This window comes from Corapipo altera, unplaced genomic scaffold (genome assembly GCF_003945725.1).
Source record: "Corapipo altera isolate COAL_440 unplaced genomic scaffold, ASM394572v1 62, whole genome shotgun sequence".
In the NCBI taxonomy this organism is placed as follows: domain Eukaryota; kingdom Metazoa; phylum Chordata; class Aves; order Passeriformes; family Pipridae; genus Corapipo; species Corapipo altera.
The window spans coordinates 5,649,264-5,676,363 of NW_020884894.1; the positions used below are offsets into that span (position 1 = coordinate 5,649,264).

Consider the following 27,100-nt stretch of genomic DNA (forward strand, 5'->3'; position numbering starts at 1 on the left):
AGGAGCATTGGTGGGGATGGGGAACTGGGGTGTGAGACCAGGCACATGCTCGGGGGGTGAAGGGTGTGTGTGCTCAGGGTGAGTGTTTGGGGTTCGAGGGTATGAGCTGGGGGTGTGAACTGGAGGTGCACAGGGGTGAAGAGCTGGAGGTGCTCTTGGGGTGCAGGCTCAGGGTGTGTGTTTGGGATGCACACTGCGGGTGTAGGCTCAGTACACTCAGACTGTGAGCTCAGGGTGCCAACTCGAGGTGCTTTTGGGGTACACCCTCCGGATGCAGACTTGGACTGGGAGCTCCGGCTGTGAACTCAAAGTGTTTTTGGGGTGCAGGCTCAGGGTGTGAGCTCGGGGTGCTCTCCCAGACTTGAGGTGCAGTGGCAGGGCCCCTCTCTGGGGGTCCATGCCCCTACGTGGCTGTTCCCCCACGGATGGTTGTTTGTTTCAGGAAATGGCTTTGGCATGTGGTTGTTACCGGAGCGAGCGGCTCTGCCCAAGGCGCCTGCGCCGGAGCGCACGAAGGCGAGCCAGGAAGGGCGGCCGAGGGGGGCCAGGGTTGAACTTGGGGTTCTCCCCCTCCTGGGAGGGGTTGTGGTGTGACACCCCCTCCCATCGCTGAGCCACGGTGGGGACATGGGTCACCTGCTTGCCTGTGGCACCCAGCTCACTCCCAGCGTGATCCAACCCTGCGCCCTCCTCCTGATGGCTGTGGGGGTCCCAGTCCCCGTATTCCCCCCCCTCCCCAGACACCAGCGTCTTGCTCCTTGCTGTTCTCCACTGCCTACAGCAGCCGTGGGTGATTCCTTCCTGGCCTCCATGCCGACCCTCACGGCGGGGACCCCTCCAAAGGCTGCAGGTGCAGGAAGACGGTTTGGGAGTTGGCTTTTTTCCCCTTAAATTCCATATTTAGCACACGTCGGTCGAGCCGGGGTTCCCAGCGGCAGCTCCTGTTGCGTGAAACTTCTGGCTTTGCCGTTGTTGCTAATGCACTAATTCCTGTGCCCTGGAAAACCCTGCTCCGTCCGGCTCCCCACTTCCCAACTGCCTTGGAGGTGGAATAATAAAACCAGAGGAGAAAAGCAAGACGGAGAGGAACATGGAAGTGTCAGGCTGTGAGATTTAAAGCAATTAGGGGGAGCGATGCTGGAGGCGCTGGCACGCAGCGGGATCGCCGGCGGCAGCTGCCGGGCGTTGGGAGATGCCGGTGGGCCAGGTCGGGTGGGAGCAGATGGAGATGGGAACCTTCCCCCCGCCCTGGGCTCGCGGGGTTTCATCAGCGCGGGGCTGGTGGCGGTGACTCAGCGGAGTGAGTCCTGCTGGGGACTGTCACTGCCTCAGGGACTGCCTGGCCGTGGCCCCGTGTCACACGCTCCTCGCTTCTTGGTGGCTTGTTCTCCCACCTTGGCTGGCACAGACGGCTCCTGTCTCCTGTGTCCCTCTGGTCACTGATGTTCCTGTCCCCTCTGTTGCTGTGGTCACCAATGGTTCTGTCTCCTCTTTCCCTCTGGTCCCTGATGCTCCTGTCCCCTGTATCCCTCTGGTCTCCAGTGCTTCTTTCCTCTCTGTTCCTCTGGTCGTGGGGCTGGAGATGTGCAGTGGGGCTCAGCTGACTGCGAGGGGACACCGGCCATGGCGGGCACCCACCATCAAGCATCGCTGAGAGCGAGGGGACAGGGAGGGAACCCCATTCCCTGCTGATCCATAGGGGAACCATACTCGGGCTGGTTTTCCCTGAGATAACGTGGGCACTGTTGTCACCCTGAAGCCAGTGCCAGCATCCTTTGGGGACAGCACCTTCCTTTGGGGACAGCAGCACTCCTTGGGGTCACAGAGCATCCCTGGAGGGCCTGGCTCTCTGCTCCAGCAGGCACAAAGGTGGCACCCGAATGCATGCAGCCTTTTGGGGTCCTCCCTCTCCCTGTGGCTGTCCCTAAATCTAGCAGCCCCCAGCTGGAGGGGCCCTGGGACTCCCTGGCGGGTGCCTGGTGTGCCAGGGAGGATGGCAGTGGGTGCCGGCAGCGGATGCTGCTGACTCAGGACCTTCCCAAATGGTTCCTATTTTTATGCTGGGGCTGGGAATATTTAGCCCCTGGATCAAAGCAGATGGAAGGAGCTGGGTGATGCCGTGTAAACACCCGCTCGGCGGGTGCCGCTGGTGCGAGGTGTGAGTCACCGGCAGCTTTTGGCAGCACCGGGCGGGGACAGCCACCCCCAGGCTGGGTTTGGGGTGCTCGGGGCTGAACTCCTCTCTTTGCAGCTCCCTGGCTGGGTGCCGGGGTTGGGGGCTGCCCTTTCTCATCCTCACCGGCTGTGCGGTCAAGAGGTGCATGAGGATGGTGTTTGTGAGGTGCTGAGGGGGAACTGGGGGATGCCAGGGGGGTCCCGGCTATGTTAAGATGCCAGGAAACCCCTCCTGCCTGCCTTCCTTGCCCACCCCACCATCCTCCTCCTCCTCCTCCTCCTCCTCCTCCTCCTCTTCCTCCTCCTCCTCCTCTTCTCCTCCTCTCGCCAGTCCTAAATTCGGTCGCCATGGCAACCATGTCAACCACTTTCCAGCTTCCCTGTGATGGTTTGAGGAGGGGAGGGGGGGAAGAGGGGAGCCAGGGGAAGGAAGAGGACCAGGGGCATTATTTAGGGCTTGGGGGGACGCGCTTCCCAGATGGTTTTTTCCTACTGGGTCCCGCCTGGCAAGTGGGGGCTGGTGCCAGCCCAGTGCATGCCAAGAGGTCAGGGCTGGAGGTCCTGGCCTTGGGAGGGGCCTCCATCACAGCCCCCCAGCTCCAGGTGGGTGCGTGGGCACCCCCAAAATCCAGTGCCTCTCTGCAGCCATCCTGCTTGTACCAGGGCCTTGCTGGTACTCGGGATGTCAGTAGCCACATGGCTTGGAGGGGAGTGAATTACTCCCAGATACCCCTTTTTTTCCTTCCTTTATTCTTCCCACCGCCCCCCCCTCCCCATAATCTCTTTATTCCCAGGCTAAACCAGGTTCCCGATGGTTTTACAGACAGATTTGCCTGTAGCTATATAGGACAGGGTGTAAAACTGGGTGTCTCTGTGGGTGGGTGTGTAACGCCAGTGCTGGCATCATCCCACACCCACGGTGGCTGCCCCCCAGGAATGGCTGCACCAGCATGGAGCCACAGTGCTGCTGGGGGAGAGATGGAATTACCCCCAGTGGGATTTAGGGTGGCAGTTTGGGGTACCACTGCCACTCTACCGCCGTCCTCCTGGCATTCCCCTCCTGGCACTGCCGCACCCCGATCCCCCGGGGTGCAGCGGGCATCACTCACCTCCAGACACACCCTGGGGTTTCGAGGGGGAGCAGGTGCTTCCTTTCTTTACAGCGTGTCCCCCCCTTTTCCCTCTCCTTGGCACCGGCTGTCGGCACCTGCCGGGATGCTCCTTGGCACGGCACCGTGGCACGTGCACGGGCACCGCCGGCGGCAGCCACGCTCAAGGCACTGCCGGTGGCAGTGGGGCGGGGGGGGTGGAGCAGGGCCAGCCTTGCCCCGAGCCTGGCAGCGGGGTGCATCCCCCCCTCTAATTTTATTACTAATTTTTAACTTTTATTTCCCAAACGCTGCGCTTAATTAAACCCAGCCGCCTCTTGCCGCGAGCCGACGTGGGGTATTTATGACACCAAACACCAACCCCCGCCAAAACACCCCTCCAACAGATTATTCCACCGGGATTAAGGGGGGGGGGCGACACCCCAACCCCCTCCCCATCCCTTGCAAGACTCTTTGTGGGGGGAAGACGGCAGTGCTTCAGCATCCCCAAGCTTCCTCCTTCCCCCCTTCTTTTAATAATAATGCTTTAAAGATGTTTGACATCTGTAACAAACAGCTGGCATCCTGTTATGGAAGAATGTCCTTTTATTTCCGAGCAGGTTGAACTGTCATTAATAGTATAATTAGGTGATTATCGGCGTACAGCAGAAAACTGCTTAATTGCACAGCCAGCTTTCCGAGGATCCCGGCTCCTTTATTGCTGGATTTGTTTTAGCCGCCTGAATTTTTTCGCGCTGTGTTGTTGGTTTTGTTTTATGTCTTTTTTTTTTTCCACGTTGATTATTATTATTTTTTAATGCGTGTGACAGCTGGGGGAGTGTGGCGGCAGCGAAAGGGGGGGACACACAGGCCTACGCTGGCACTGGTCCTCATGTGTCCCCCCCTCTAGGTCCCCAGGTGGTTTAGTTTTAACCCCATGTGTGCCAGAGTTGGGGAAAGGGGGCTCAGAGGGGGAGTTTGCTGGGTGCAGCACCCAAGGGTGGGTGGGAGCGCCCAGGGGTGGGAGCTGAGGGAATAAAGGGGACGGCTTTGTTGGGGAGCAGAGCCATGGCACCTCCTCGGAGGGCACCCATCACCCTGGGAAACCTTTACCCACCCTCACCCTCCCCTCCATGCTGGGACCCTCTCTTTGGGGCACTGTGGCCCTCTCCATCCCCAGTCACATGGGGCATGCACGTGGCTCCCTGCCCTGCTCAGACGGCTGCGATGGTGTCACTCCATCCCCATCCCCGTCCTCATCCCTGTCCCTGGGATGTGTGGTTTTGGGGGCAGAGCAGCTTTTTTGGCGCCCGCCAGACAATAGCGCTTTGTATCTCCCTCCAATGCCGCCAAACACACTTGTTAGCGCCGCAGCTTTGTGCTGTAAATTTCCATGGAGTAATTACGTCTTAATTTATGATAATCCCGGGCGGGCGGTGGAGGGGGGCAAGCGCCAGTCAAGTTTGGAAGTTGCCCGCCGGGCCGTGTCCCCCGTGGCTCACGCTGACCGTGAACTCCTCCGTTGTCCGTGAACTTCTCCATCCCGGCTGGTGGGGAGAGACTCCCTGAGCAGGGAACGGGGCTGTTCCCGGGGGAAACAGGGAGCTATGTGGGCTTGGGAATTGGTCTCAGTGAGTGTCCCCAGCACGGTGGCTGGTGTTGCCCATCCCACCATCCATCCAGGGGCTCAGGATCCCATGGATGTGTGGGCTGAGGTCATCCCGGGGTGATGCCAGGATGCTGTGCATATCCCGGTGCTGGCTCCCCCAGGAAGGAGGGAATCTCCCCCAATCCACTGCTCCTGCATGGGGCCGGACCCTTCCCCCTTCCCACCGCTGAATGGCTCATCCCGCCTTTGTCTGGAGGGCTTATTACCGGCAAAATAGAGGCTCTTTTCCCTCGGCCTTCCCAGCGGGCAAATTAGACGCTTTGGCAATTTTCGAGGAGGAGGATGGAGAGGGGAGGAAGGCTCTCATCACCCGGCACACAACCCCAGCACCAGGCAGGGCGCTGCCACTCTCCGGCAGAGGTTTTGGGAGGGAAGTGAGAAGCTCCCTGTGTCCCCTCCAAAACCACTGAGGCACCGCAGTGAGAATCCCATGGGATTTGAGGAGTCTCCCTGTGCAGGGAGTCAGGTCTGGGGGATGTGTTCCCAGTGTCAGCGAGCATCCCTGCGGGGCTAGGAGGGTGCTGGTGTCTATACATCCCACTATCCATTGCCTATGGGGGCTGTGGAAGCTCTGGACACCCTATCCCATGCTCCAGGCTGGGTTTTATCCTGGGAAAGGGGTGAGAGCAGGGGGCTGTGCCCGCTGCACCTGCGGCCAGGTCCCCGTTGGGAGGCAGCGTGCACCCACTGACATTTGCCAAGCGTAAAAATTCAATTAATTCCAGCAGGCAGATTAAATATAAGTGAATTTTAATAATTTGCTCGAAAGGCTGAGGATTACTGTAGGCGAAAAGGGAGGATGCTGCGCACACGGGGGCACCAGCCGGCCTTCCCAGCACCGGCACGTGGGATTGCCGGCGCTAATCACCCTAAATCCCGGCGTGGGAAGAGAAGGGTCTGCTCCCCTTACTGGGGTTTTGGTTGATCTTCCCCTGTGATGAGGAACATGCTGGATCTGTCTTACCAATGCTGGCAGTGTTGTCCCCATCCCCAGCACAGTCTGACTCCACGGACATCTCTGCTGTTTCAAACCCTCCTCACCGGTGCCCATTCTTGGCAGGTTCCATGGAAAGGGGGAGACTCATCAAGGTGGCCCTGGGGACCCCAGTGGGACACTGCAAGGGCTCCTGGGTTTGGAGAAAGCCAAGGTCTTTCCAAGACCTCTGCAGCATCCATAGCTCAAAGCTGGGGATGTGGGGCACCGATCGGTAGCAGATGGTGCCAGTATTGGGAAAATGAAAAGACACGCAGTAAATTAGCTGTTTGCCAGCGTTAATGCCTTATCCCAAGGTAAAACCTTCCCTCTGGCCCGTGCTGGGCCATCTGCACTGTCATAAACCGCCGTGCTGCAGCGCATGCGGGGGGATCCCGGGAGTGTGGGGGGCACCCTCCATCCCGCCCAGACCCCCGGCTTTGCCAGTGGCACAGTGGGATTGATGGAGATTGCCCGTGACCTTTGCTAGGACACGAGGTATTACCATTAATACTTCTGTATTTCCGGAGTTCGTGCCATCCATAAATCTCATATCAAGGCGGGCGGGCGGTGTAATCTGCCAGGCGACGTTATTAATTCTCCTTATTAATACCTGTTATTAGTACCTGTTATTAATACCCGTTGCCCATGGAGCCCGTCATGAGCCACCTGTGGATGGGGTGAAGGATGGGGGCTGCACTGTGTAACCCCTCCCTGCCTTTTTGGGGTGCAGCCAGGACAGGTGCTGGGAAATCCCTGATGCCAGCAGAGTTACCCACCAGCAGTGGGGGGGGGTCCCCTGCGGTCACCCACCCCTGTGATGGGGACAGCTTTTGGCTGTGGATCCCTTTGGCTCTGCTCTGGATTGCAGCACCTGGAAGGCAGAGGGGTGGCAGGAGGCATCTGCTCACCTTGTCCTGGTACTTCCTGACTGTGCCCTGCAGTCCTTTCCCCTGGCTGAGTCCTGGCCACCCCCCCCCGCCTGCAGGCCCTTGTCCCTGTCTGCAGCCCACTGCAGACAGGGAGCCTGTAGCTCCCTGCCCCTGCCTCCCCCTGCCTGCAGCCCTGCCTGCAGCCCCCTGCCCCTCTCTGCAGCCCCCCTGCCCTGCCCCTGCCTCCCCCTGCCCCGCCAGGACCTGCCCTGTGCAAGATCCAGCCTGCGTGAAACTCTAATCTCCAATTTTATTCGCTCGGCTCCAGCCGATTTGCATAATCCACATAATCACCCTGGTTTTAATTGCCTACAACTCTGCAGAAAGATCATGTGGTTAAGTGGTAAATCATAATTAGATAAATAATTGGCTTGGCCGCAGCAAGCTGCTTTGTTATACCTGCCATCTGCTGGGCAAGGGCTCCTGCGCCCAAAACAATGCGCTGCTGCCACACGCCTGCGCCGGGCTGGGGGTGTGGGGGCACGGGGACATGGGGCATGGGGATTTGGGGATGGGAGGGCAGCCTGGTTGTGCCGAGCATTGCCCACTCTTGGACTGTGCCATCCCCAGCAGCTGTGCAAGGTTTGGCAGCACTGTGAGATGCCTGGCTCCCACCCATGTGTTGCCCAACAGCACTGTGGAATGTCCAATGCCACCATGTGGTGCCCTACGGCATCTTGGAATCCCCAGTGACACCATGGAATGCCCAACGGTGCTGTGCAGCGCTCAGTGGCACCACGAAATGCCCAGCAGCACCATGGAATGCCAGACAGCACCTTGCCCTGCTCAGTGGCACCATGGAATGCCCAATGGCACCATGGAATTCCACAGTGGCACCATTTAATGCCTGGCAGCACTGTGCAGTGCCCAGGTCTCTCCCAGGCAATGCCCAGCATCCCAGTGCAATGTCCAAATCTCCCCCTTATGATGCCCAGCATCTGAGTTGAATGCCCAACTCTGTCCCACATGATGCCTGGCAGCCTCATGGAGCACCAGCACCCCATGAAGCCATTCAGCTGCAGCAGCAGCTGATGCAAAGGGGTGCAGGCTGTACCCCACTTCCCCCAAAGCAGAGGGATCCTTGGGAGATGGCTGGCACCTGGATCCAGGCATCAGGAGCCAGGAGGAGCTGCCAGCCCAGCCTGGGTGCTGCAGAGAAGCTCAGGGATCAGCAGCATCCTTGGGGCACAGGCACTTGATTTTCGAAGCCCCCAGCTTCAAAATGGGGCAAAAATGGAGCAGAAAGTTGCTTTCAAGTAAATCTTTCACTGTTTGGATTTCCTGTGGGCTGAAAAGGCTCCCACGGCTGGTTGGCCTGGGCTTGGGAAGGCCAGGAAGGGAGAGAAACCATCCGGCATCACTCCATCCATGGCCTCTCCCAGCGCTGCGCCCTCCAAACGAGCTCTTATTACTTTGCTTGTTGTCGTTTGCCAGATCAATGGTCCATGGAGGAGTGATCGATGGAGTCCCAGCTGGATAATAGCGCCATGTGCCCGGATGCTTGGTGCTGGGCTGGGCTCCACAGGGAGCTCCGAATCCCATCCCTGGCTGTGAACATGCTCCTTACTTTAGGGGACCCACCCAGACCCCTCCAAGGGGATGGTGGATACTCCTGGGATGGGTCCTGGGCTCTGCCAGGTGCACCTAAAATTGGACAGAGGCTGCACCTGGGGACACCTGGGGACAGCAAGTCTGGCCCCCTCCCTTCGTTTTGGCTGCATGCTGGGAGGTGGGGAGGGAGAGCGGGAATGTGGGCTCTGATCAATCAATTAATTAATTAATGGAGTGTGTTGGAGGTGCAGCGGCAGAGCTGCTTTAATGAGGGGTGGAAAACGTGTGGTGTCTCGGCAGGACATCACCGGAAGAGGAGATGGCCCCTCCTGCCTGTCCTCTGCCTGTCCCCTGCCCATGGGCTCCCAAGAGGGTGACGGGGTGCGTGGCAGGGGGATGGTGGGCAGGGACGACAGGCACACGGTGGCCCTGGCTGCCTGCCCTCCATCCTGGGGCTCTGCCTGCTGCATTCAGACAGCGGGGAGGGGGGCTGACAATGTGAGGCCATTAGCATTGAAAATCCATGCAGAGCAGCTGTTCCCGCTCGGAGCTTGCAGCTGGATGCGGCTACAGAGCGGGAGCCGAGGTGCTGGGAGAGGGGGGAAAGGCTGAGGGGGGACCTGATCGCTTCAGATCCCTTGGGGAGTCATCCAGAGCAAGCATGGAGGAGCCTTCCTGAGGGCTGGGCCAAGTGGGCTCCATCCCAGCGGCGGTCCTGCGGGCTGGGTGCGGATCCATCCCAGGGGAGGAGGATGCAGGATGCTCGTCTCTCCCCGCTCCCTCGGCCTCCCGCCGCGCTGGGTTTTTTTCCGCTCCATTTGCCAGGGGCTGGAGCTGCTGCCTGATCGTATTTGGTAATAAATTATTAGTTCCAGCACTCGGGAGCCCGGGAGCTCAAAATAGCTGCTGTAAGAGCAGGCGGCTGGTGCAGGTCGAGTTCAATGGCAATCTGCTCCCAAGGGCACTCCATGCTCATTAGGGGCCTTTCAAGGTGCTGGGAAGGGGGCAAGCTGGAGCCAAGGTGCTAAACCTGTCCACTTCCTGTTTCCTGACAGCAGTACCCCCTGCCCAGGGATTTCGGGGTGCTGAGAGCCCATGCCTGCCCCTCGCTGCCCGTTCCTGCCTGCCCACAGTGGCTGCCGGTGGGTTTTATTTGTCTCCAGCCCCACCAGGCAGCCAGACTGGTTCTGCTCTCGCTGCCGGAGGAGGCTCCCGCTGCCAAAAAACCCGCCAGCATCATCAGGAGCAGATGGAGAGTACATGGCACGCTCCCAGCTCCCAGCTCCCAGCCCTGCACCGGGGATGCGAGGGGGGCAGGGACACCACTCCAGAAGCCAGAGGCTTGGGGTCCTGCACTACTGGAGATGCCAAACCCCGTGGCAGGTGCCATGTGTGGCATTGTGGGAAGGAGTGGCACAGGGAAGGGTGAGGGGAATATGGCAGTGACCCTGCCATCCTCTCTCCTCCTCCTGCCGGGCAGGGAGCTGCCTGCTCCTGTGGCCAGCAGCCAACGGGCGCCAGGAATGCCAGACACTCCCTGTGCCACTGTGCCTGAGCACATGTTGTGGGAGGGATGGGGACAGGGTGACACATCACCTGCTTCCCAGTCCCCAACCTCCCCCATGGCCTCAGCAGGGACCCAGGTGTCCTGCAGCCCTGCAGCCCCCCTGCCTTGGCACTTTGGAGGGGTACAGGCAGCAGCTGCCCGGGGACAGGTACTTGGGGGTGCCAGCCCTGCACCCCACAGGGCTGGGGGCAGTGGAGGGACAGCCTGCCCTGTTTTGGGGTTCATGTCCCCGCCCTGCTGAGGCAACTGCTGACGTGACCCCGGACTGCTCCAGGCACAGAACTTGACCTGTTTTTCCGCACGGATCTGCCTGCTGGGAAAAGCAGCCGCGGAAGGGCTGAGCAGGCGTGGGGGAGCACCTCACCGTGGGGCATCACGGCGTCCCCAGCCGCCCTCAGGGGTGAGCGGCATCAACACGGCGCCGGCGGTGGGATGCCGGACAGAAGGGAGGACACAGTGTGGCCCCACATCCCATCCCCACGTGGATGCTCCCGCCCAGCCAGCTCTCCATGCCTCAGTTTCCCCAGCTGGCAGCTGTCCCTTGGAGCAGTCCAGGGACGCCTGGACAGACGGACGCCAGTGCCGTCGGGGCACGGCGGGTGAGCGGCGCTGCTCGGGCCCCAGCCGGGGCGGAGGCGCCGATTTTATCACCGGGAAGAAGCAGCAAAACTGGTTTTGAGCTGGGGCAGCGGCTCAGCTCTGCCCGGGGGGCACACGAGCTCCCCGCACGCTTCCCGGCGAGCTGCCGGCTCCCAGCTGCCCTGCGCTCTCCTGGCAAATCCCACTGAGATCATGAGTTTGCCGGGAGGCGTTTGGGGCCGCGGGGATCAGCTGAGCATCACACGGGTGATGCCCTGCCGCCAGTCCCGTGCCCGGAGAGCGTGCGCCAGTGAGCTGATCCCACCGAGTGGCTGGCAAAGTGTCTCCAGACATGGATTGGGGCTGGAATGGGGGGGTTATACCGGGGTTAATAGGTGGGGAGAAGCTGGGGGGCACTGGGAAGTGGTTGGGGGTTGCAAAGCTGTGCCCGGGGGCTGTGGGGCTGTGCTGGAAGAATGCAGGGATGTGCCCAGGCTGTGCCTGGGGGATGTGGGGCGATGCCCATGGAATGTGGGGCAGTGCCCAGGGCATGCAGGGCTGTGCCCAAGGGTGTGGGGCTGTGCCTGTGAGCTGTGGGGTAATACTTGGGAGACATGGGGCCGTGCCTGGGGAATTCAGGACTGCAGCCAAGAGAATGCCAGGCAGTGCCTGGGGGTGCAAGGCTGTGCCTGGGGGGTGCAGGATTGTGCCCAGGGGGTGTGGGGCAGTTCCTGGAGGATGTGGGGCAGTGCCCAGGGGGTGCAGGGCTGTGCCCAAGTACATGGGGCTGTGCCTGAGAGCTTTGGGGCAATGCCTGGAGGATACAGGGCTGTGCCAAGGGGACACCAGGCAGTGCCTGGATGATACAGGATTGTGCCTGGGGGATGTAGGGCAGTGCTCAGGGTATGCAGGGCAGCACCCAGGGAGTTCAGGCTGTGCCTGGGGTGCTGCATCCCCTTTGGATGGTGCATGGGTGCCTGGTGGGGCAGGTATATCTCCGTGCCTCGCTCTCGGGGGGACACCAAGGACTCATCCGGAGGTCCACAAGCTGAAGCAGAGCTCGGGGGTGCCGGTGCAGAGCCTGGGGGTGCCGGGGCCAGGCTGGCGTGGCGGGTTGGCTTCCCAGCTGTTCTGGTAATGAATTTACATGAGCCGAGCGTGTCGACAAGGCGGCAGTCAATGGCTGAGAGCACCGGAGTTAATAAATGCTTGTATAATGAGGGCAGAGGGGAACGTGCCGCCGCGCCGGCCGCCTCTCCTGGGGCCGGGGGGGCAAAGATTAATCAACGCTGAGTGCCACTCGTGCCCCCCCGGCTCCCGCAGCGCCCGGCGCTCTACCCAGCCAGCCGCTGCCATGGGATGCTCCGGTGTCTCCCGCCGTTATGCTCTACCCACCCACCCTCTATCATGGGATTCTCCAGGTGTTCTGGCGTCGTCAATGCCTCCAGCTGCCTCCAGCCCCACTGGGAGCTGGGGAGCTGCCCCGCGACCCTCCCCCACCATCCGCCTGCCCACCTGGGAGCTGGGCTAATTTTAGGCTGGTGTTAATGAAGCTGCTCGGTGAAGTCTATTTTTAGGGCCCTGACATCAGCAGTTGCTGTTTCGGGAGGTGGAGAGCCCTGGAGCAACTGGTGTGACAGCTCGGGGGACACGAGGTGTGCTGCACCTTCCTGCTCAGCTCCTGAACCCCCGGGTTTGGGGGTCACTGTGCCCTGTAGCACCTTGGTGCTTAAGAGTGCAACGAAGGGGATTTCGGGGGGCTGTGGTGAGGATTTGAAGGTGCATTTTGGGAAGCTGGGGGTGCTGTGGTACAGATTTGGGGGTGCAGTGCTGGAGTTTTCGGGGTGCAGTGCTGGGGATCCATGGATGCAATATTGGGGATTTGAGGGTGCAATGCTGGGGATCCAGGGATGGAATGGTGGGGATTTGGGGGTGCAGTGGTGGGAACTTGGGGGTGCAATACTGTCAATCCAGGGATGAAATATTGGGGATTTCAGGGTGCAGTGTTAAAGATACAGGGATGAAATATTGGTGATCCAGGGATGCATTGATGGGAATTTGAGGGTGCAATATTGGGGATCCAGGGATGCAATATTAGGGATTTGGGGGTGCAGTGCTGAGCATCCAGGGATGCAGTGTGGGGATTTAGGGGTGCAATGGTGGCAATTAGGGGTTGCAACAGTGGTGCTTTGGGTTTTGGCAGTACCATGAAAGTCAGGGGACTGCTTTGCTCTCATCACCTCCATCAGGATGCTGAAGTCCCTGTGTCCCTCAAAACACCCTCTCTCTTACCGTGGGGCCCCACTGAGCCCCCTTGCTCCATTATCCAGGGATTCAGTGGGGCCATGGGATGCCCCCATTGCCTGAACTCGGGGTGCATTTTGGGGTGGGGTGGTGAACCAGAGGGAAGGTCTTGCTTGTCCCACTAGTTGTTCCAGCTCTGGGGGCGAAGGGGGAGGATTGAGGATCCACTCTCCAGGTTAGGCCCTGTCTAACCCGGGCTCTCTCATTCACAGGCATGAGCCATGAGCCGAAGTCGCCGTCCCTAGGAATGCTCTCCACTGCCACCCGCACCACCGCCACCGTCAGCCCCCTCACCCCGTCCCCCCTCAACGGCTCCATCGTCCCCAATGGCAGCCCTGCAGCCAGCAGCACTTTGTCCGTCCAGGCAGCACCTTCCTCCAGCTTCGCCGCCGCTCTCCGCAAGCTCGCCAAGCAAGCCGAGGAGCCCCGAGGTAGGGACAGGGACAGGGGACAGGGGGGTGACAGACACCAGTGCCTTTCCCCCCGCCACCACCCGGGAGCTGGTGTTTTTTTGCCATTTCCCAACTAATGTCTTTCCCCGGCGCCGTGTCTCGAGGGGGCAGTTTAGAAATTCAATTCAGCCAGAGTAATCCAAATGCCGGATCACTCACCATAGCCTGGGAGAAAGCCCGGGAGAGAGCAGTGTGGGGGGAAACCAGCCCTGCTCCCTCCCACCGCGCTTCCCCCAAATGCTGTTTCTTTCCAGAGGTTCCTCAAATTTGCTCCTTTCTCAAATTCCATGACTAAACAGCAAATTTGGGCTCACCAGGATGTCCCTGTCCCTTGTCACCCATATCCTCCATCACGTCCCCCTCTCTGCTCAGATGTGGGGTGATGGGATGTGAGGTGGTTCTGGAGCACCACGTGGTCCCCACTGCCAAAGGGAGCATGTCCCATGGGAATTGCCAGGGCTGTCCCACATGCAGAAGGGGAAGCAGCCAGTCCCCAGGCTGTGAAGTGTTTCACCAGGAGGCTGCTGGCATCATCATTTTGGGATGAAATAGCATTTATCTGTGGCATTTGCATTGGTGGGTGCTCTCCTTGGGTCACTGCCCACCACCCGGGCGCTTTGATCCCTGGAGAAGACACCCAACCCCTTTGCAAGGGATTTTTAGCAAGGTCTTTTTAGAAGACCCTCTTTAAAAGACCCTTTTAACAAGGCCCTATTGGGACAAGCCTTTTTCCAAGACCATGTTTTCAAGGCTCTATTTGGGAAACCCTTTTTTTAGAAGGACCGTCTGCAAGAACCTCTTCGTAACCCCCCACCAGCCCCCAAAAACCCCATCACAGCCATGACCTGAAGCATCAGCTGCTCCCAAGGAAGCATGTGGGGACACCAGGTCCCTGTGAACTAGGGGACCATGTCTTGGTGATGTTTCATCCTTGCTGGGAACTCCTGGTTCTCCCCAGCTGCCTCCTCTGGAACCCATCTGCTTCCTTTGGGGCAATTGACTGGGTTTGTGGGATTATTTTGCTTTTTCTTCCCCCCCAGCATCCCACAGCTCATGCCCTCCCAATACTGCTCAGCCCATCCCAAAGCACATCATCAGGTTTGGGCATGGATTTCATGGCACTGGGGAGAAGCAATAATATTCCCTTTGGATTTGCCCTTAACACGTGCATAGTTTGTTTGCAAAACCCCCCTGCCCTTGCCCATCTGGGTGCCCCAAGTGGCTCATCCTGGAGGTTTTTAATTGGTGTGGGTTTGGGGGTGTGTTGGGAAGGAGGTTTTTCTCCATGCCAAGGCTTTTAGCGCCAGGAAATCAATGGCTTTGCACCAAAATCCTCACCCGCATCCCACAACAGGAGATACTCCCCCCTCTTCCCTTCCCACTCTGGGAGATGCTTTGCCATAGTAGTTGCCAGCTATGGGGTGATGCCAACAAGATCCACCCAAGATTACTGTCTTTTTTCTGGCTTTATGAACTCACAGTTCTGCTGGGGCATCTGTTAGGGATGTCCCACTGTCCCACAGCGTCCCAAACTGCTGGGGCTCATCCTAACCAACCCCATCCCAGCAAAGCCCCATGAAACCGCCACCTGCCCAGGGGCTCCTTCCAGCAAAGCCCCACGAAGCCACTGCCTGCCCAGGGGCTGCTGCCTCTTGTCCTGCCCCAGGCTGTCCGCAGGGTGGGTTTTATTCCACCCTCCCTTCCCTTCTTTTTTCCCTGTTCTCCGTCAGGGTCTCAGCTGTTAATTACATTTGCCTGTCAGCCCGGGCTGCTAATCTGCTATCGCCGAGCGGGAAGCGGGAGGTCAGAAAACAAAGGTGACACCATCACACTGTGCCTCTTGTCATCTCCAATCCAGATTAGTTTCATTGACTAACTCCTGGCTGAATACCACCAGTTAATTATAACGATCACAAACCCTCCCGTTTAAAGCCACACAGCGAGAATTAAGGTTCTGAAGTAAGACTTTAGCTTCATTAATTGCCGGGCTCATTGTGATGGTATTGATTGTTAACGCTATCGCGTGGTGAGTAATGGCTTCCCAGCTCAGAGGGGATTAGGCTGCTAATTGTTGTTGGCCTTGCGCTGACAAGATAGACTTCAGTGGGTGTCAAATCCGTGTGGCGGCCTCCTTTGTCGGGGACAGCCTTTCTCCTTCCCCCAGCCTTGCTGCTCTTCAAATGAAAGCGATTCGGAGCGACTCGGGAATAATTAATACAGGAGGGCGGCCGGCAGCGGGATGCTCCGCTTGGCCTCTGCTCCGTCGAGCATCCTTCCCGCTGAGAATCCTTCTGGAGCATCCTTCCCACCCAGCATCCTTCCCGCTGCCTGGGGATGCTCCTGCCTCCCCGTGGCATTCCTGACCTTGCTTCTTCCTGGTGTTCTGCTGTCACAAGGATGGCGAGGGGATGGAGGTGGGTTGCAGGGTCACAGGGTGAGGGGAGCAGCTGCTGGCACTCTCGGGGGAGCCAGCTGGTGTGCTCACAGGGCAAGGAGCTGGCATGCACACTCAGGGGAGTGGGCTTGCACACCTGAAAGCTGAGGAGACACCTTGCACACTCAGGGGAGCCAACTCTCAGTGCCAGGCTCAGTGCCAGAGGGAGCATCGCTGTCACCTCTCTGCTGGCATCCTGTGGTGACCATGGGCCACCCCTCACTCTCCAAAGGCTGATCCCTGCTGGCATGCCAGAATCCTTCCCCTGACCCAGACTCCAGGCTGAAGGGAGCAGGGTTTGGGGGGTCAGAGCCCCCCAGGCCGCCTGGCTGGGTTTGGGGAATGGACAGCATTCCATGGAGCAGACACCAGGCACCGTGTGCCCTGGTTAATGTGGCATTTGTATTTCTGCTCCATCTCTGCTTTTCCCACTTTCTGCTTTAACTCCATTTCCATTTTTCCTTTGGAAATATGGCCAGCATTCCTGGGGTGGGGATAATGTAAAATACAGATGTATTATGCAAATAAGGCCAAAGCTTTGCTCAAGGGTTTTGGGGAGTCACTCCATCCCAGTGTCTCCGGGTACCCTGGCTTGTGCATGGAAACTTTTGCAGTTGGATTAAGGAGTCTCTGGGTTCGGCTTGGGAAGATGTGGCTATCTGGGGTTGTCATCTCATTGGTGTCACTTGTGCCAAGGGGCTTTATGACACTAGTGGGATTGGAAGCCCCTATTAGGGAGAAAGATGGTGCCCATCCCACTATGTGGGGTGAAGCCCTTTCGCACCAGTGGGAACCTGCCTTGGTACAGGGCTCCCTGGGAACCCCAGGATGGAAGGATGAGGGTCCAGTCTGGGCATCTGGTGGGATGCTGACCACCATGTGAGCATCCCTGTGCCCCATCCCTTGGTCCCTGCAATGGGGCATCCTGTCAGGAGTGGCTCCGTCGTTTTCGGAGGGTGCTTTCATCTGGCTAACTGCTGTGTTTTCCCAATTCATTTTAATTTTTGATTTAATTTCAGGGTCCTCACTAAGCAGCGAGTCGTCCCCAGTCTCCTCGCCAGCCACCAACCACAGCTCCCCCGCCAGCACCCCCAAACGTGGCCCCATGGGCCCCATCATCGTGCCCCCGGGGGGGCACAGCGTGCCCAGCACACCACCTGTCGTCACCATCGCCCCAACCAAGACGGTCAACGGGGTCTGGAGGAGCGAGGGCAGACAGGTATGGCTGTGTTTGTTGGGTGCCCAGCCCCCTCAAAGGTCAGAGGGTATGATTGTGATCTGCAGTGCTCCTGAGGGATCACAGGGCTATGTCCCTTCTCCTCCCCACCGGGGCTGCCATGTCCCCGGCGCTGCCGTGATTCCTGGGCTGCCATCATCCCCGGGCTGCCATCCGGAGGGGAGCTCGAGGAAGAAGGAAGCGCGGGGAGGGGGGGAGCGGCTAATTAAGAAGCATCGTTAGTGGTTCTCCTCTCCTCCGCATGCTACAAGCAGATTCCCGGGGGGATTATGCCACTTGGAAAGACTAATTAAACCACAAAGCGGAGAGAGGCAAGGGTAGGGGATGCAAAACGCCGAGGGCGGGGGAGGAAAACAAATGGAACTCGATCGCCGGGCGCTCGGTGGGGTGCGTGGGGTGTCCGGGTGCTCCCCACCCCCGTGTCCCCCCGTGTCCCCCCCCCGTGCCGCCTCTCCCCGGCGCGGGGGTAACCGAGCGTGGTTATTGTGTGGCAGAGCCGCGCTCGCAGCGTGACGCCCCGAGACGGGAGGTAATTGGAGCAGAGCCTGGCACGCACAATGAGCCTGCTCCGTGCAGGCGGCAGAGGTGGCGGGGAGGGGGGGACACGGCGCCCTTTGTGCCGGCCGTGGTGACCTTGGGGCTGTCCCTAATGTTTGGGGACCTGCGACTTGCCCTGGAGGGTCTGGGGAGCGGGATGGGATGGGATGGGACGGGGAGGGATGGACAGGGTGGGGGATGCTGTGGGTGTTGCCATCCTCCTGCTGAGCTGCTAAACACAGAAGGTGCAATGAAAAAGAATCAATTTTAAACCCAAGCTTGCCTTGCTGGGGGCCACCCTCTTAAGTGTCAGACCCTGCAGGCTCCCTTGTCACCCCAAACGGTCCCCATTGCTGGGGGGTGCCTCCACAGCTGGAGGGAGAGACCGTCCTGGCACTGAGGATGGGAGCTGATGGGAGACGGCTGGGGCCCCATGTCAGGGTGGGGGTGTTGATGCCAGAGGGGAGCTGGGAGGATTCCCGGCTGACCCCTGGGTTATGGCTGTTATCAAAGCCCGGCTGGATTTCCCCTGCCTGTGTCCTCCCCGGATGATTAATGGCTCTGGAGAACAAAGCAGCCCATAAATCTCCAGGCAGGTAATGGGTGTCCTGCCCTCAGCTCTTTCCGGGCTTCAGCACCCCCTTTCCCACTGATGCTCCCCTAGTGTAGCCCCCCAGACCCTAACACCCCTCCAACTGCACTTCCAAAGCCTAGATGCAGGAGGATGCTCTGATGGAACTGGTGCCAGTCAGGGATCCCTCTGAGCACACTGGAAACCCACTGGGGGTCTCTGGGTAGGGATGCAGCAGGGACACCCCATCCCTGTGGGATCTCTACCATCCCTAATGCCCACCTTGGCATTCCTGCCCCTTTGCCTTCCAGCAGGAAGCAGGGTCACGAGGCAGCAGCAGCAGCGCCGGCCGTGAGCGCCTCATCTCGGAGCCCCCACTCACACAAGAGAAGGCAGGGGGTCCCACCGTCCCCTCCCACCTCCTGGGGACACCCTACTCCTTCGGGCTGCCCCCCAGCTCCGTCGTCCAGGACTCCCGCTTCCCACCTCTCAAGTGAGTCTGGTTGGAATGGATGGAGGGCGGGGGGTTGCAGGATGCAGGTGTCCCCTGCGAGCTCTTGTCCCATCCTGGGCGGCGGGGTCACATCTCCCCAGGGGGACAGGGTGGGATGGTGACCATCTCCTTGCCCCCCCAGCCTGCAGCGGCCGGTCCACCACGTGGTGCCTCCCAGCGCGGTCACCGAGGATTACCTGCGGAGCTTCCGTCCCTACCACACAGCCGAGGACCTCCGCATGTCCTCCCTGCCGCCCCTCGGCCTCGACCCGGCCACCGCCGCCGCCTACTACCACCCCAGCTACCTGACACATCACCCCTTCCCACATCCTGCCTTCAGGTGGGCACCTTGAGACCTCGGGATCCCAGGGAAATGCTGGAGGAGGAGCCTTGTGGGCTGGGGAACTGGGAGAGTGATCCACAAAGGATGGTTGGGCTGCACCGGGGGGCATTTTGAGGCTCTCCCAACACCTTCTCCCAGCAGAAGGCAGCCCCCATCCAGCTTCCACGTGGGGAACTGGGGGGTTCTTCGGCCCTCCTGAGCATCCCTGTCTTCCCCAGGATGGACGAGTCTTACTGCCTGTCAGCACTGCGGTCCCCCTTCTACCCGCTGCCAGCGCCGGGCTCGCTGCCACCCCTGCACCCCTCGGCCATGCACCTGCACCTCTCGGGGGTGCGGTACCCCCCCGAGCTCTCCCACTCCTCCCTCTCCGCCCTCCAGTCCGAGCGCATCTCCAGCCTCGCTGCCGAGAGGTACAGAGGGGCTGATGGGTGACCAGGGTGGTGATTTTAGGGTGCTCCAGGGGATGCTGATGGGTGACCAGGGTGGTGATGGGTGACCAGGGGTGGGTTTGTGGTGCTCCAGGGAATGCTGAAAGGTGTCTGGGGGTTAGCTGAGGATGCTGACAGGAATCTGGGGATTTAGGGGTGTTCCAGAGGATGCTGACAAGTGACTGGGGGTGGTTTGAGCGTGCTCCAGGGGATTCTGACAGATGACCAGGGGTTGTTTGGAGGTGCTTTGGGGAAAATGTGTGCATCTGGGAGTGCTCCAGGGAATGCTGACAGGCACGGGTTGAGGCTTGAGGGTGTTCTGGGGCATGGTGACAAGCATCAGGGGGTGGGTTTGGGGTGCTCCAGGGGATGTTTGGGGTTGGTGCTTTTCTTATGGGCTTTTCTTTGCAGGCTGCAAATGGATGAAGAGCTGCGGCAGCGGGAGCGGGAACGGGAGCGAGAGAAGGAGCGGGAGCGAGAAGCCGACCGGGAGCGGGAGAAGGAGCGGGAACGGGAGCGGGAACGTGAGAAGGAGCTGGAACGTGAGCGGGAAAAGGAGCGGGAGCGGGAGCTGGAGAGGCAGCGGGAGCGTGCCCGGGAGAAGGAGCTGAGCATGGTGAAAGCCATGGAGGGGCCCTTCCTCCCCGTGGCAGAGCTGCACGGGCTGCGGGGGCACCCGGCCGAGGAGCGGGGCAAACCAGTGGAGCCGCTGGCACCCGGCAGACCAGGTAACATCCCCATGGGTGGCACTGGACGAGTTGCTGCCTTTGGCACAGCTTGCCTTGGTCCCCTCTCCCCTCCAGATGGCAAAGCCACGGCGGTTGGTGCCCCCGGGAGGTGGCTGGGGATGGAGCTGGGCTCTCCTGACTGCCAGCTTGCGTTGCCAAGAGCCCAGCTGCAGTGGCTCAGAGCAGCAGCACGGTGCCTGTGCCATCTGACTCAGTCTGGGTGGTACCTTGCCTGGTGCTGTGCATGCTGGGCAGCTGGGCTGGCACCCTGTGCTGAGCTCCAGCCCCACAGCTCTGGGTCCCTCCCGCCCACAGGGATGCTCATCCCAAAATTCCCCGATAGCCACCCATGGGTATCCCCCTCTTTCCATGCCTTGACTCTCCATCACCCCTTTTCCAATGCAGACAAACTCAAGGACTCGGTGCTGCCGACACCGAAGCCCATCCAGCACCCCCTGCACCCACCACCGGGCTCCCACCACCCAGTTCCCAGCCTTATCCCCAACCACAGCGTGTTCCCACTGCCGGGGAGCAGCGCGGCCACGGCGCTGCTCATCCACCGCACCAACGAGGAGGAGAAGTGGCTGGCCCGGCAGCGCCGGCTGCGCCAGGAGAAGGAGGATCGGCAGTCCCAAGTCTCGGAGTTCCGGCAACAAGTACTGGAGCAGCACCTGGACATGGGGCGTGTCCCAAGCCAGCCTGAGCCCGAGCACCGGCCTGAGCATCCCAGGTAGGAATGATGCCAGCCCTGCTCCAGGGATGGAGATTCCCCCTAAAACTGAGCTATGTTTTCCCATGTTGCAGCTTTCTTTGCTGTAATATCCATATCTTAAACTGGGGAGGGACTTTGGACAAGGGTATGGAATGATAGGACAAGGGGCAATGGCTTTAAATGGAAAGAGGGTGGGTTTAGATTAGATATTGGGAAAAAATTCTTTCCTGTCAGAGTGGTGAGGCCCTGGCACAGGTTGCCCAGAGAAGCTGGGCTGCCCCATCCCTGGAAGTGTTCAAGGCCAGGTTGGACAGGGCTTGGAGCAACCTGGTCTAGTGGAAGGTGTCCCTGCCCATGGCAGGGGGTGGAACAAGATGAGATTTAAGGTCCCGTCATCGCAAAGCACCGAACCATTCCAAGGTGCTGTGATATGATGATCTATAAATTTTCCCCCCCAACCCATGGCTGTACCCACAGAGTTGTAGGTAGCTCTGCCCCCTTCCCAGGTATCCATCACCCCACTGCCGCACCCCTTGCTCCTCACACACCCTGTGAGCCAAAGCCATGGTGTCCAGGCTGGCACCAGCAGGTCCCTGCCAGGCAGTGCCAGCCAGGCCGGCTGTGCTGGCAGCGTCCAGCATTCCCGGTGCCTGACATCTGCGCGGCGGCAGGCGACGAGCCCGGGAGGTGGCTGAGGGCCAGCGGCGAGTGGCCAGGTGCTGCCCAGCCACCGACACCGCTAATTGCATCTCCCCCCTTCCCGTGCAGCGGAGCCAGACACTGGGATGCCTCGTTTAGGGGGCACCTGTGCCGAGCCTGGGCAGTCTGGGGGGACAGCAGAGCATGCCTGCACCCCTTGGTTGATTGACAGGGGCTGTCTCGCCCCTGTTGCTGAGCGCTTAAGCACTGCGGGCTCATCCAGCCAGCTCTGCCGCCTGCTCCCTTTGTTATTTTTGGGTATCCAGGGGATTAGTGCGGCTCATCAAGGATAATAAGGAGCGGATCATGGGGCGGCACAAAGGCGAGTGCCCGCTGCAGGCTCCTTTCCCTGTCGGCTCCTCCCACCCCAACGGGAGAGAAGGCAGCAAGGTCACCCCGAAACACCTGCAGCCAGAGATGCTCCATTCCCATCCTTATCCCACATCCAGTGGGGAGGGAGAGGAACTGATCCCAGAGGGCAGGTGGTGCTCTCCACCGGCGGTGACACGATGGCGGCTGAGCTGAACCCGCTGCTCTGTGTGCGGAGCTCCAGGGCGCTGGAGCGGAAAAGCGTTAAATGCACAGCTTGGGCACATGAAATATTTATCCCGCTAACGGGCTGGCTCTGGCTCTGGCTGTCAGAGAAGGGCTGCACCAGGGCACTGCCCTGGCTACCGGGGCTGTACCAGGACTAGTGGATCTCTTGTCCCCACGTGGGGGTCAAGCCTGGGGTCTCCTGCCTGGCACCCTGGGGATGCAGCCACATCCCTGCCCAACCCTCCCACACACAGCCTTAACTCTGCTGCCGTCCCTCAGGTTGGTGACACAAGAGGGGACAAGTGTGGCAGCCCCACATGCAGAAACCCCTCTGGGCAGCCCTAACTGGCATATTTCTTCCCTAAAATCCCCTGGCGCTGGAGTGCTGCCAGCTCTCCAGTGGCGGTGCCAGCTCCTCACCTCTCCGGTCCTTTCATCTCCCTGCAGGTCGGGATCGAGCCGCCACGAGCCAAGCAGCCGGGAGCCAGGGCAGCACTTCGGTGGGCCCCCACCACTCATCTCCCCCAAGCCCCAGCACCACCCTGTCACCACGTCCCTCTGGAACCCTGTCTCGCTGATGGAGAACCCCCCCGATCCCCCGCGGCGCCTCCCTGAGCCCCATGCCCTCCACGGCCACCCGGCCCCCTTCGAGCCCAGCCGTCAGGGCATCCCGCTGGTGAAGGTGGAGAGGGTCTTCTGCCCCGAGAAGCTGGAGGAGGGGGCAAGGAAGAGGGATGCTCTGGAGAAATACCCCCCGGGACGGGAGCCCGGTGCCCCGGAGCACGGGGGCTTCACCCACACCCCCTTCCTAGCTGAGCTGGAAAAGTCCACTCAGAGCATCCTGAGCCAGCAGAGACCCCCGGCCACCCCCTTCCCTGAGGCCACCAAGCCCAGCTCGCCCTACCGGCCCCCCCAGCCCCGCGCCCAGGACCCCATGTACATCTACGACGAGTTCGTGCAGCAGCACCGCAGGCTGGTCAGCAAACTGGACCTGGAGGAGCGCCGGCGGCGGGAGGCCCGGGAGAAAGGTGAGGGACCGGGGATGCTGCCACTGGCACCGGGACCTGGTGATGGGGGAGCGGCCGGGGAGTCTCCCGGGGATGCCGCCGCTCCCACATCCAAGCGGCTCGGTAAACCCTCCACTCCAGACATGCCCAATTAATAAATGATGAACTGAGGCTAATAAGTGGGTTTTAAATATTAATAGGACTGCGTGAGCAAGGAGAACAGCGGTGAGGAGGAGGTGGAGCGCTTGTGGGGGGCTGGTGTTGCTCTCCCCCCTCCATTGGGTTGTGGAGCTCAGCCACAGCCTCCCCCTGGCCCTGCCCTATTGACCCCTGGCCACCCATCCCATAGCGGTGCCAAGCAGGGACACAGGGGCAGGCAATGCCCGCCAAGGTCCCATCGCTGGTGGAGGGGGGACAGGGCTCCATTGAGTTGCACCTCCCATCCTGCTGGGCCCCACACTGGCCCCCCACTGCTCCCCCCTGGCATCCCACCCCACTGCACCAGCACCCTGATGCACCCCCATCCCCAGTGGAGTCCCAATGAGTTCCAGAAGATTTCCTGGGTTCCCAGAAGGTCCCTGTGGTGTCCCCAGTCTCAGGACAGCCTCTCCCCATCCCCAGGGTACTACTATGACCTGGACGACTCCTGTGATGACAGCGATGAGGAGGAGGTGCGGGCCCATCTCCGCTGCGTGGCCGAGCAGCCCCCACTGAAGCTGGACACGTCCTCTGAGGTACTGATGGCACTCCCTGTCCCCTCCTGGTCCCCCCGTCCCTCCATGTTCTCTGGAGGAGCAGCCCCTCCTCAGCACCAGCTCCCAGTGTTGCGCTGAAACCACCATCTTCAGCTGGCTGCAGAGGCACTGGAGGGTTAGGGATGGCAATGGGGATGGCAGTGGAGGTAGGGAATGGAGATGAGAATGGGGATGGGGATGGGGATGAGGAGGGGGATTGGAATGGGGATGAGGGTGGGGATGAGGATGGAAACAGAAATGAAGATGAGGATGGGAATGGGGATGAGGAGGGAGACAAGGATGGGGACTGTTCCCGGGATGACCCTGCTCTGCTCTCCCCCTTGTTGCCCCAGAAGCTGGAGTTCCTGCAGCTCTTCGGCCTCACCACACAGCAGCAGAAGGAGGAACTGCTGAGCCAGAAGCGGCGCAAACGCCGGCGGATGCTGCGGGAGCGGAGCCCTTCGCCGCCCACGGTGCAGAACAAGCGCCGCACGCCCTCCCCGCACCTCCCGCTCTCCACCCGCTACAACCCCGACGAGATGAACAACAGCCCCAACTTCGAGGAGAAGAAGCGCTTCCTCACCATCTTCAACCTCACTCACATCAGCGCCGAGAAGAGGAAAGGTAACAGCCATGCCCCGCGCACGCCCGGGGCCGGGCCCCGCTCCTTGGTTTGGGGGTGCCACGGAGGGGTCCTGCCTGGGCTCGTGAGCTTGCTCTGCTGAGCAGAGGCTACACTAAACCTCAGCTTCCCATGCCGCAGACAAGGAGAAGCTGGTGGAGATGCTCCAGGCCATGAAGCAGAAGACCACGCCGGCCGCCGTGGTGGTGAAGAGCTCCCCGAGGGACAGCCCCAGTGCCCCCACCACTGGTAAGCACCCCAAGTCCTTCCCTGGCTCTCGGCTGGCTGGGAGCATCCCCTGCCTGCTGGGATGATGTGCCTTGATGGGCACACAGAGTCTTGACTGCAGCTGTCACTCCTCCTCTTCCCAAAGAGCCACCGGTGCCACCGCTGCTGCTGGATCCGGATAAACCCGTGGGCATTGCTGTCTCCGTGCCGGAGGTGCCAAAGATGGGGGAGCCTGGCAGGTTAGACCAGCTGAGACCCCAGGACCTACCAAGGGCCAAGGAGTTGGGCACTGCGCCAGCGGAGAAGCCCCGGCTGAGCGATGGGCACCCTGGGAAGAAGGCACTGAGCATCCTCAGCTATGTCAGGGGTCCCCTGCCCAAGGACATCCCGGTGCCACTGTCCCACAGCATGAACGGCAAGAGCAAGCCCTGGGAGCCCTTCATTGCCGAGGAGTTTGCCCATCAGTTCCACGAGTCAGTGCTGCAGTCCACGCAGAAGGCATTGCAGAAGCACAAAGGTAACGGGAAGCACAGATCACAAAATCCCAGGATCACTGATGTTGGAAAAGGTCTCTGAGATCACTGAGTCCAACCTGTGACCGATCCCCACCTTGTCACCCAGCCCAGAGCACTGAGTGCCATGTCCCGTTGTTCCTTGGACACCTCTAGGGATGACTCCACCACCTCCCTGGGCAGGCACTTCCAGTATTTAGCAATCGTTTCAGTAAATTCTTCCTGATGTTCAGAAAAAAAAGTAGGAATGTGGGAAGCTAGCTGGGTGCCACTGCTATAGCACCCTGTTGTCCCACCACCAGGGTTCGTCACCAGCAACCTTGTTGCTGGAGTATTACCGGAGCTCATTTATGAAGCTAAAAACAAGGTACTGGAATAACCCAGCTCCAACCCCCCCAAACTCATTGAATTCAATGAGTGAGATAAATAAAGCTACTGCAGTACATGGGGAGTGATGAAAACCCATGAAAAACGCTGTAACCCCCCAAAAGTCCTGGGAGGGTGGAATTAAATCCTTGAGGGGAGCATCCCTCTTGGAGGGCAGCACTGGGGGGCGCAGGGAGCGGGCAGGGGGCTGACTCTGGTTGCCCACAGGGGGGACGGCGGCGCTGACGGCGGAGCAGAACCACAAGCTTGATGCCTCCATCCACTACAACATCCCGGAGCTCCAGGCGTCCACCCGCCTGGCCGGGCCCCCCCACAACGGCACGGCCGAGGGGCCCCTGCCCCACCGGGCACTGCCCCCGCTGCCCCGCGACTCGGCCTCCGAGGAAGAGGATGAGGAGGAGGAGGAGGAAGAGGAGGAAGACTACCCCAGGCCCAAGTGGCAAGGGATCGAGGCAATTTTTGAAGCTTACCAGGAACATATAGAAGGTAGGGGGCCGGGGCGGGCCACGTAGGGTAAACCCCCACTTTGTGCTTCTGTTTCCCCTCAGAGATATCTCTGGTTCTCGCTGGGATGGGCTGGGGGAAGCACTGGTGGATCTCCAGCACTGCAGGAGCAGCATGAAAGCAGCAGGCACTGGTGAAAAGTGATCTATATGTGAAAAATCAGTGTATTCACAGCTGTCCAGCGTCCTCTCAGCGAGACCCAGAGGTTCCCTGTGGGCAGTGCAGGGGCTGGGGATGCTCTGGGGTGCTGGGGGCAATCACTGCTGACTGGGCAGAGCCTCGAGCAGGGCTGCCATCCTCTGTGCCAGGCCTGGAGCCAGAGGAGCCGGTGCTCAGCCCCTTTCCCTTGGATCTTGCAGAACAAAACCTGGAGCGCCAAGTGCTGCAGACGCAGTGCCGGCGGCTGGAGGCCCAGCACTACAGCCTGAGCCTGACGGCGGAGCAGCTGTCGCACAGCATGGCGGTGAGTGGGCACGGGCACCCCGTCCTCCTGGGCTCTGAGGGCTGCCCAGTCCTCCTGGGCACCTGGCCTCTGCGGGGTCCCCAATCCTCCTGGGCACTGGGCTTCTGAGAGGGACCTGTCCCTGAGGCACCCAATCCTCCTGTAGCACATCCATCCCTTCCATCCCTGCAGTGCCCCATCCCTGCAGTGCTGCAGTGCTGCAGTGCCCATTCCCTCAAGTGCCCCATCTCTCGTAGTGACCCCTACCCTATTCCCCTCACCCTATGCCACAGGCAGCCACATTCCCCTTGGGGCATCCAGGCAAGTCCAGAACCCCACAAGGGATCCCAATCCCTGCAGTGTCCAATCCCTACAATACTTATCCCTGCAGTGCCTTTTCCCTGCAGTGCCCCATTACCTTCAGTGTCTGTCCCTGCAGTGCTCCATTCTTTGCAGTGCCCATCCCTGCAGTGCCTTTTCCCTGCACTGCCCCATCCACTGCAGTTCCCATTCCCTGTAGTGCCCATTCCTGCAGCATCCAAACCTTGCAGTGCCCATCCCTGCACTGCCCATTCCCTGCACTGTCCCATCCCTTGCTGTGTCCCATTCCCTGCAGTTCCCATTCCCTGAACTGCCCCCATCCCTTGCTGTATCT

The 27,100-nt window shown here is 60.3% G+C and overlaps 1 protein-coding gene across 1 annotated transcript in view; it reads left to right on the top strand.

Moving 5' to 3' along the window:
* GSE1 (Gse1 coiled-coil protein) overlaps window positions 1–27,100 on the top strand; it is a 111,110-nt gene that overhangs the window by 73,541 nt on the left and 10,469 nt on the right. Inside the window, exons 3-16 of the mRNA XM_027646954.1 lie at window positions 13,051–13,269; window positions 16,744–16,943; window positions 18,381–18,562; window positions 18,705–18,902; window positions 19,124–19,315; window positions 19,745–20,061; window positions 20,467–20,791; window positions 22,457–23,037; window positions 23,638–23,750; window positions 24,104–24,374; window positions 24,514–24,621; window positions 24,746–25,117; window positions 25,707–25,985; window positions 26,363–26,466. Of these exons, the coding sequence (XP_027502755.1) occupies window positions 13,051–13,269; window positions 16,744–16,943; window positions 18,381–18,562; window positions 18,705–18,902; window positions 19,124–19,315; window positions 19,745–20,061; window positions 20,467–20,791; window positions 22,457–23,037; window positions 23,638–23,750; window positions 24,104–24,374; window positions 24,514–24,621; window positions 24,746–25,117; window positions 25,707–25,985; window positions 26,363–26,466 (3,461 nt within the window). The remainder of the gene's footprint in view (window positions 1–13,050; window positions 13,270–16,743; window positions 16,944–18,380; window positions 18,563–18,704; window positions 18,903–19,123; window positions 19,316–19,744; window positions 20,062–20,466; window positions 20,792–22,456; window positions 23,038–23,637; window positions 23,751–24,103; window positions 24,375–24,513; window positions 24,622–24,745; window positions 25,118–25,706; window positions 25,986–26,362; window positions 26,467–27,100) is intronic.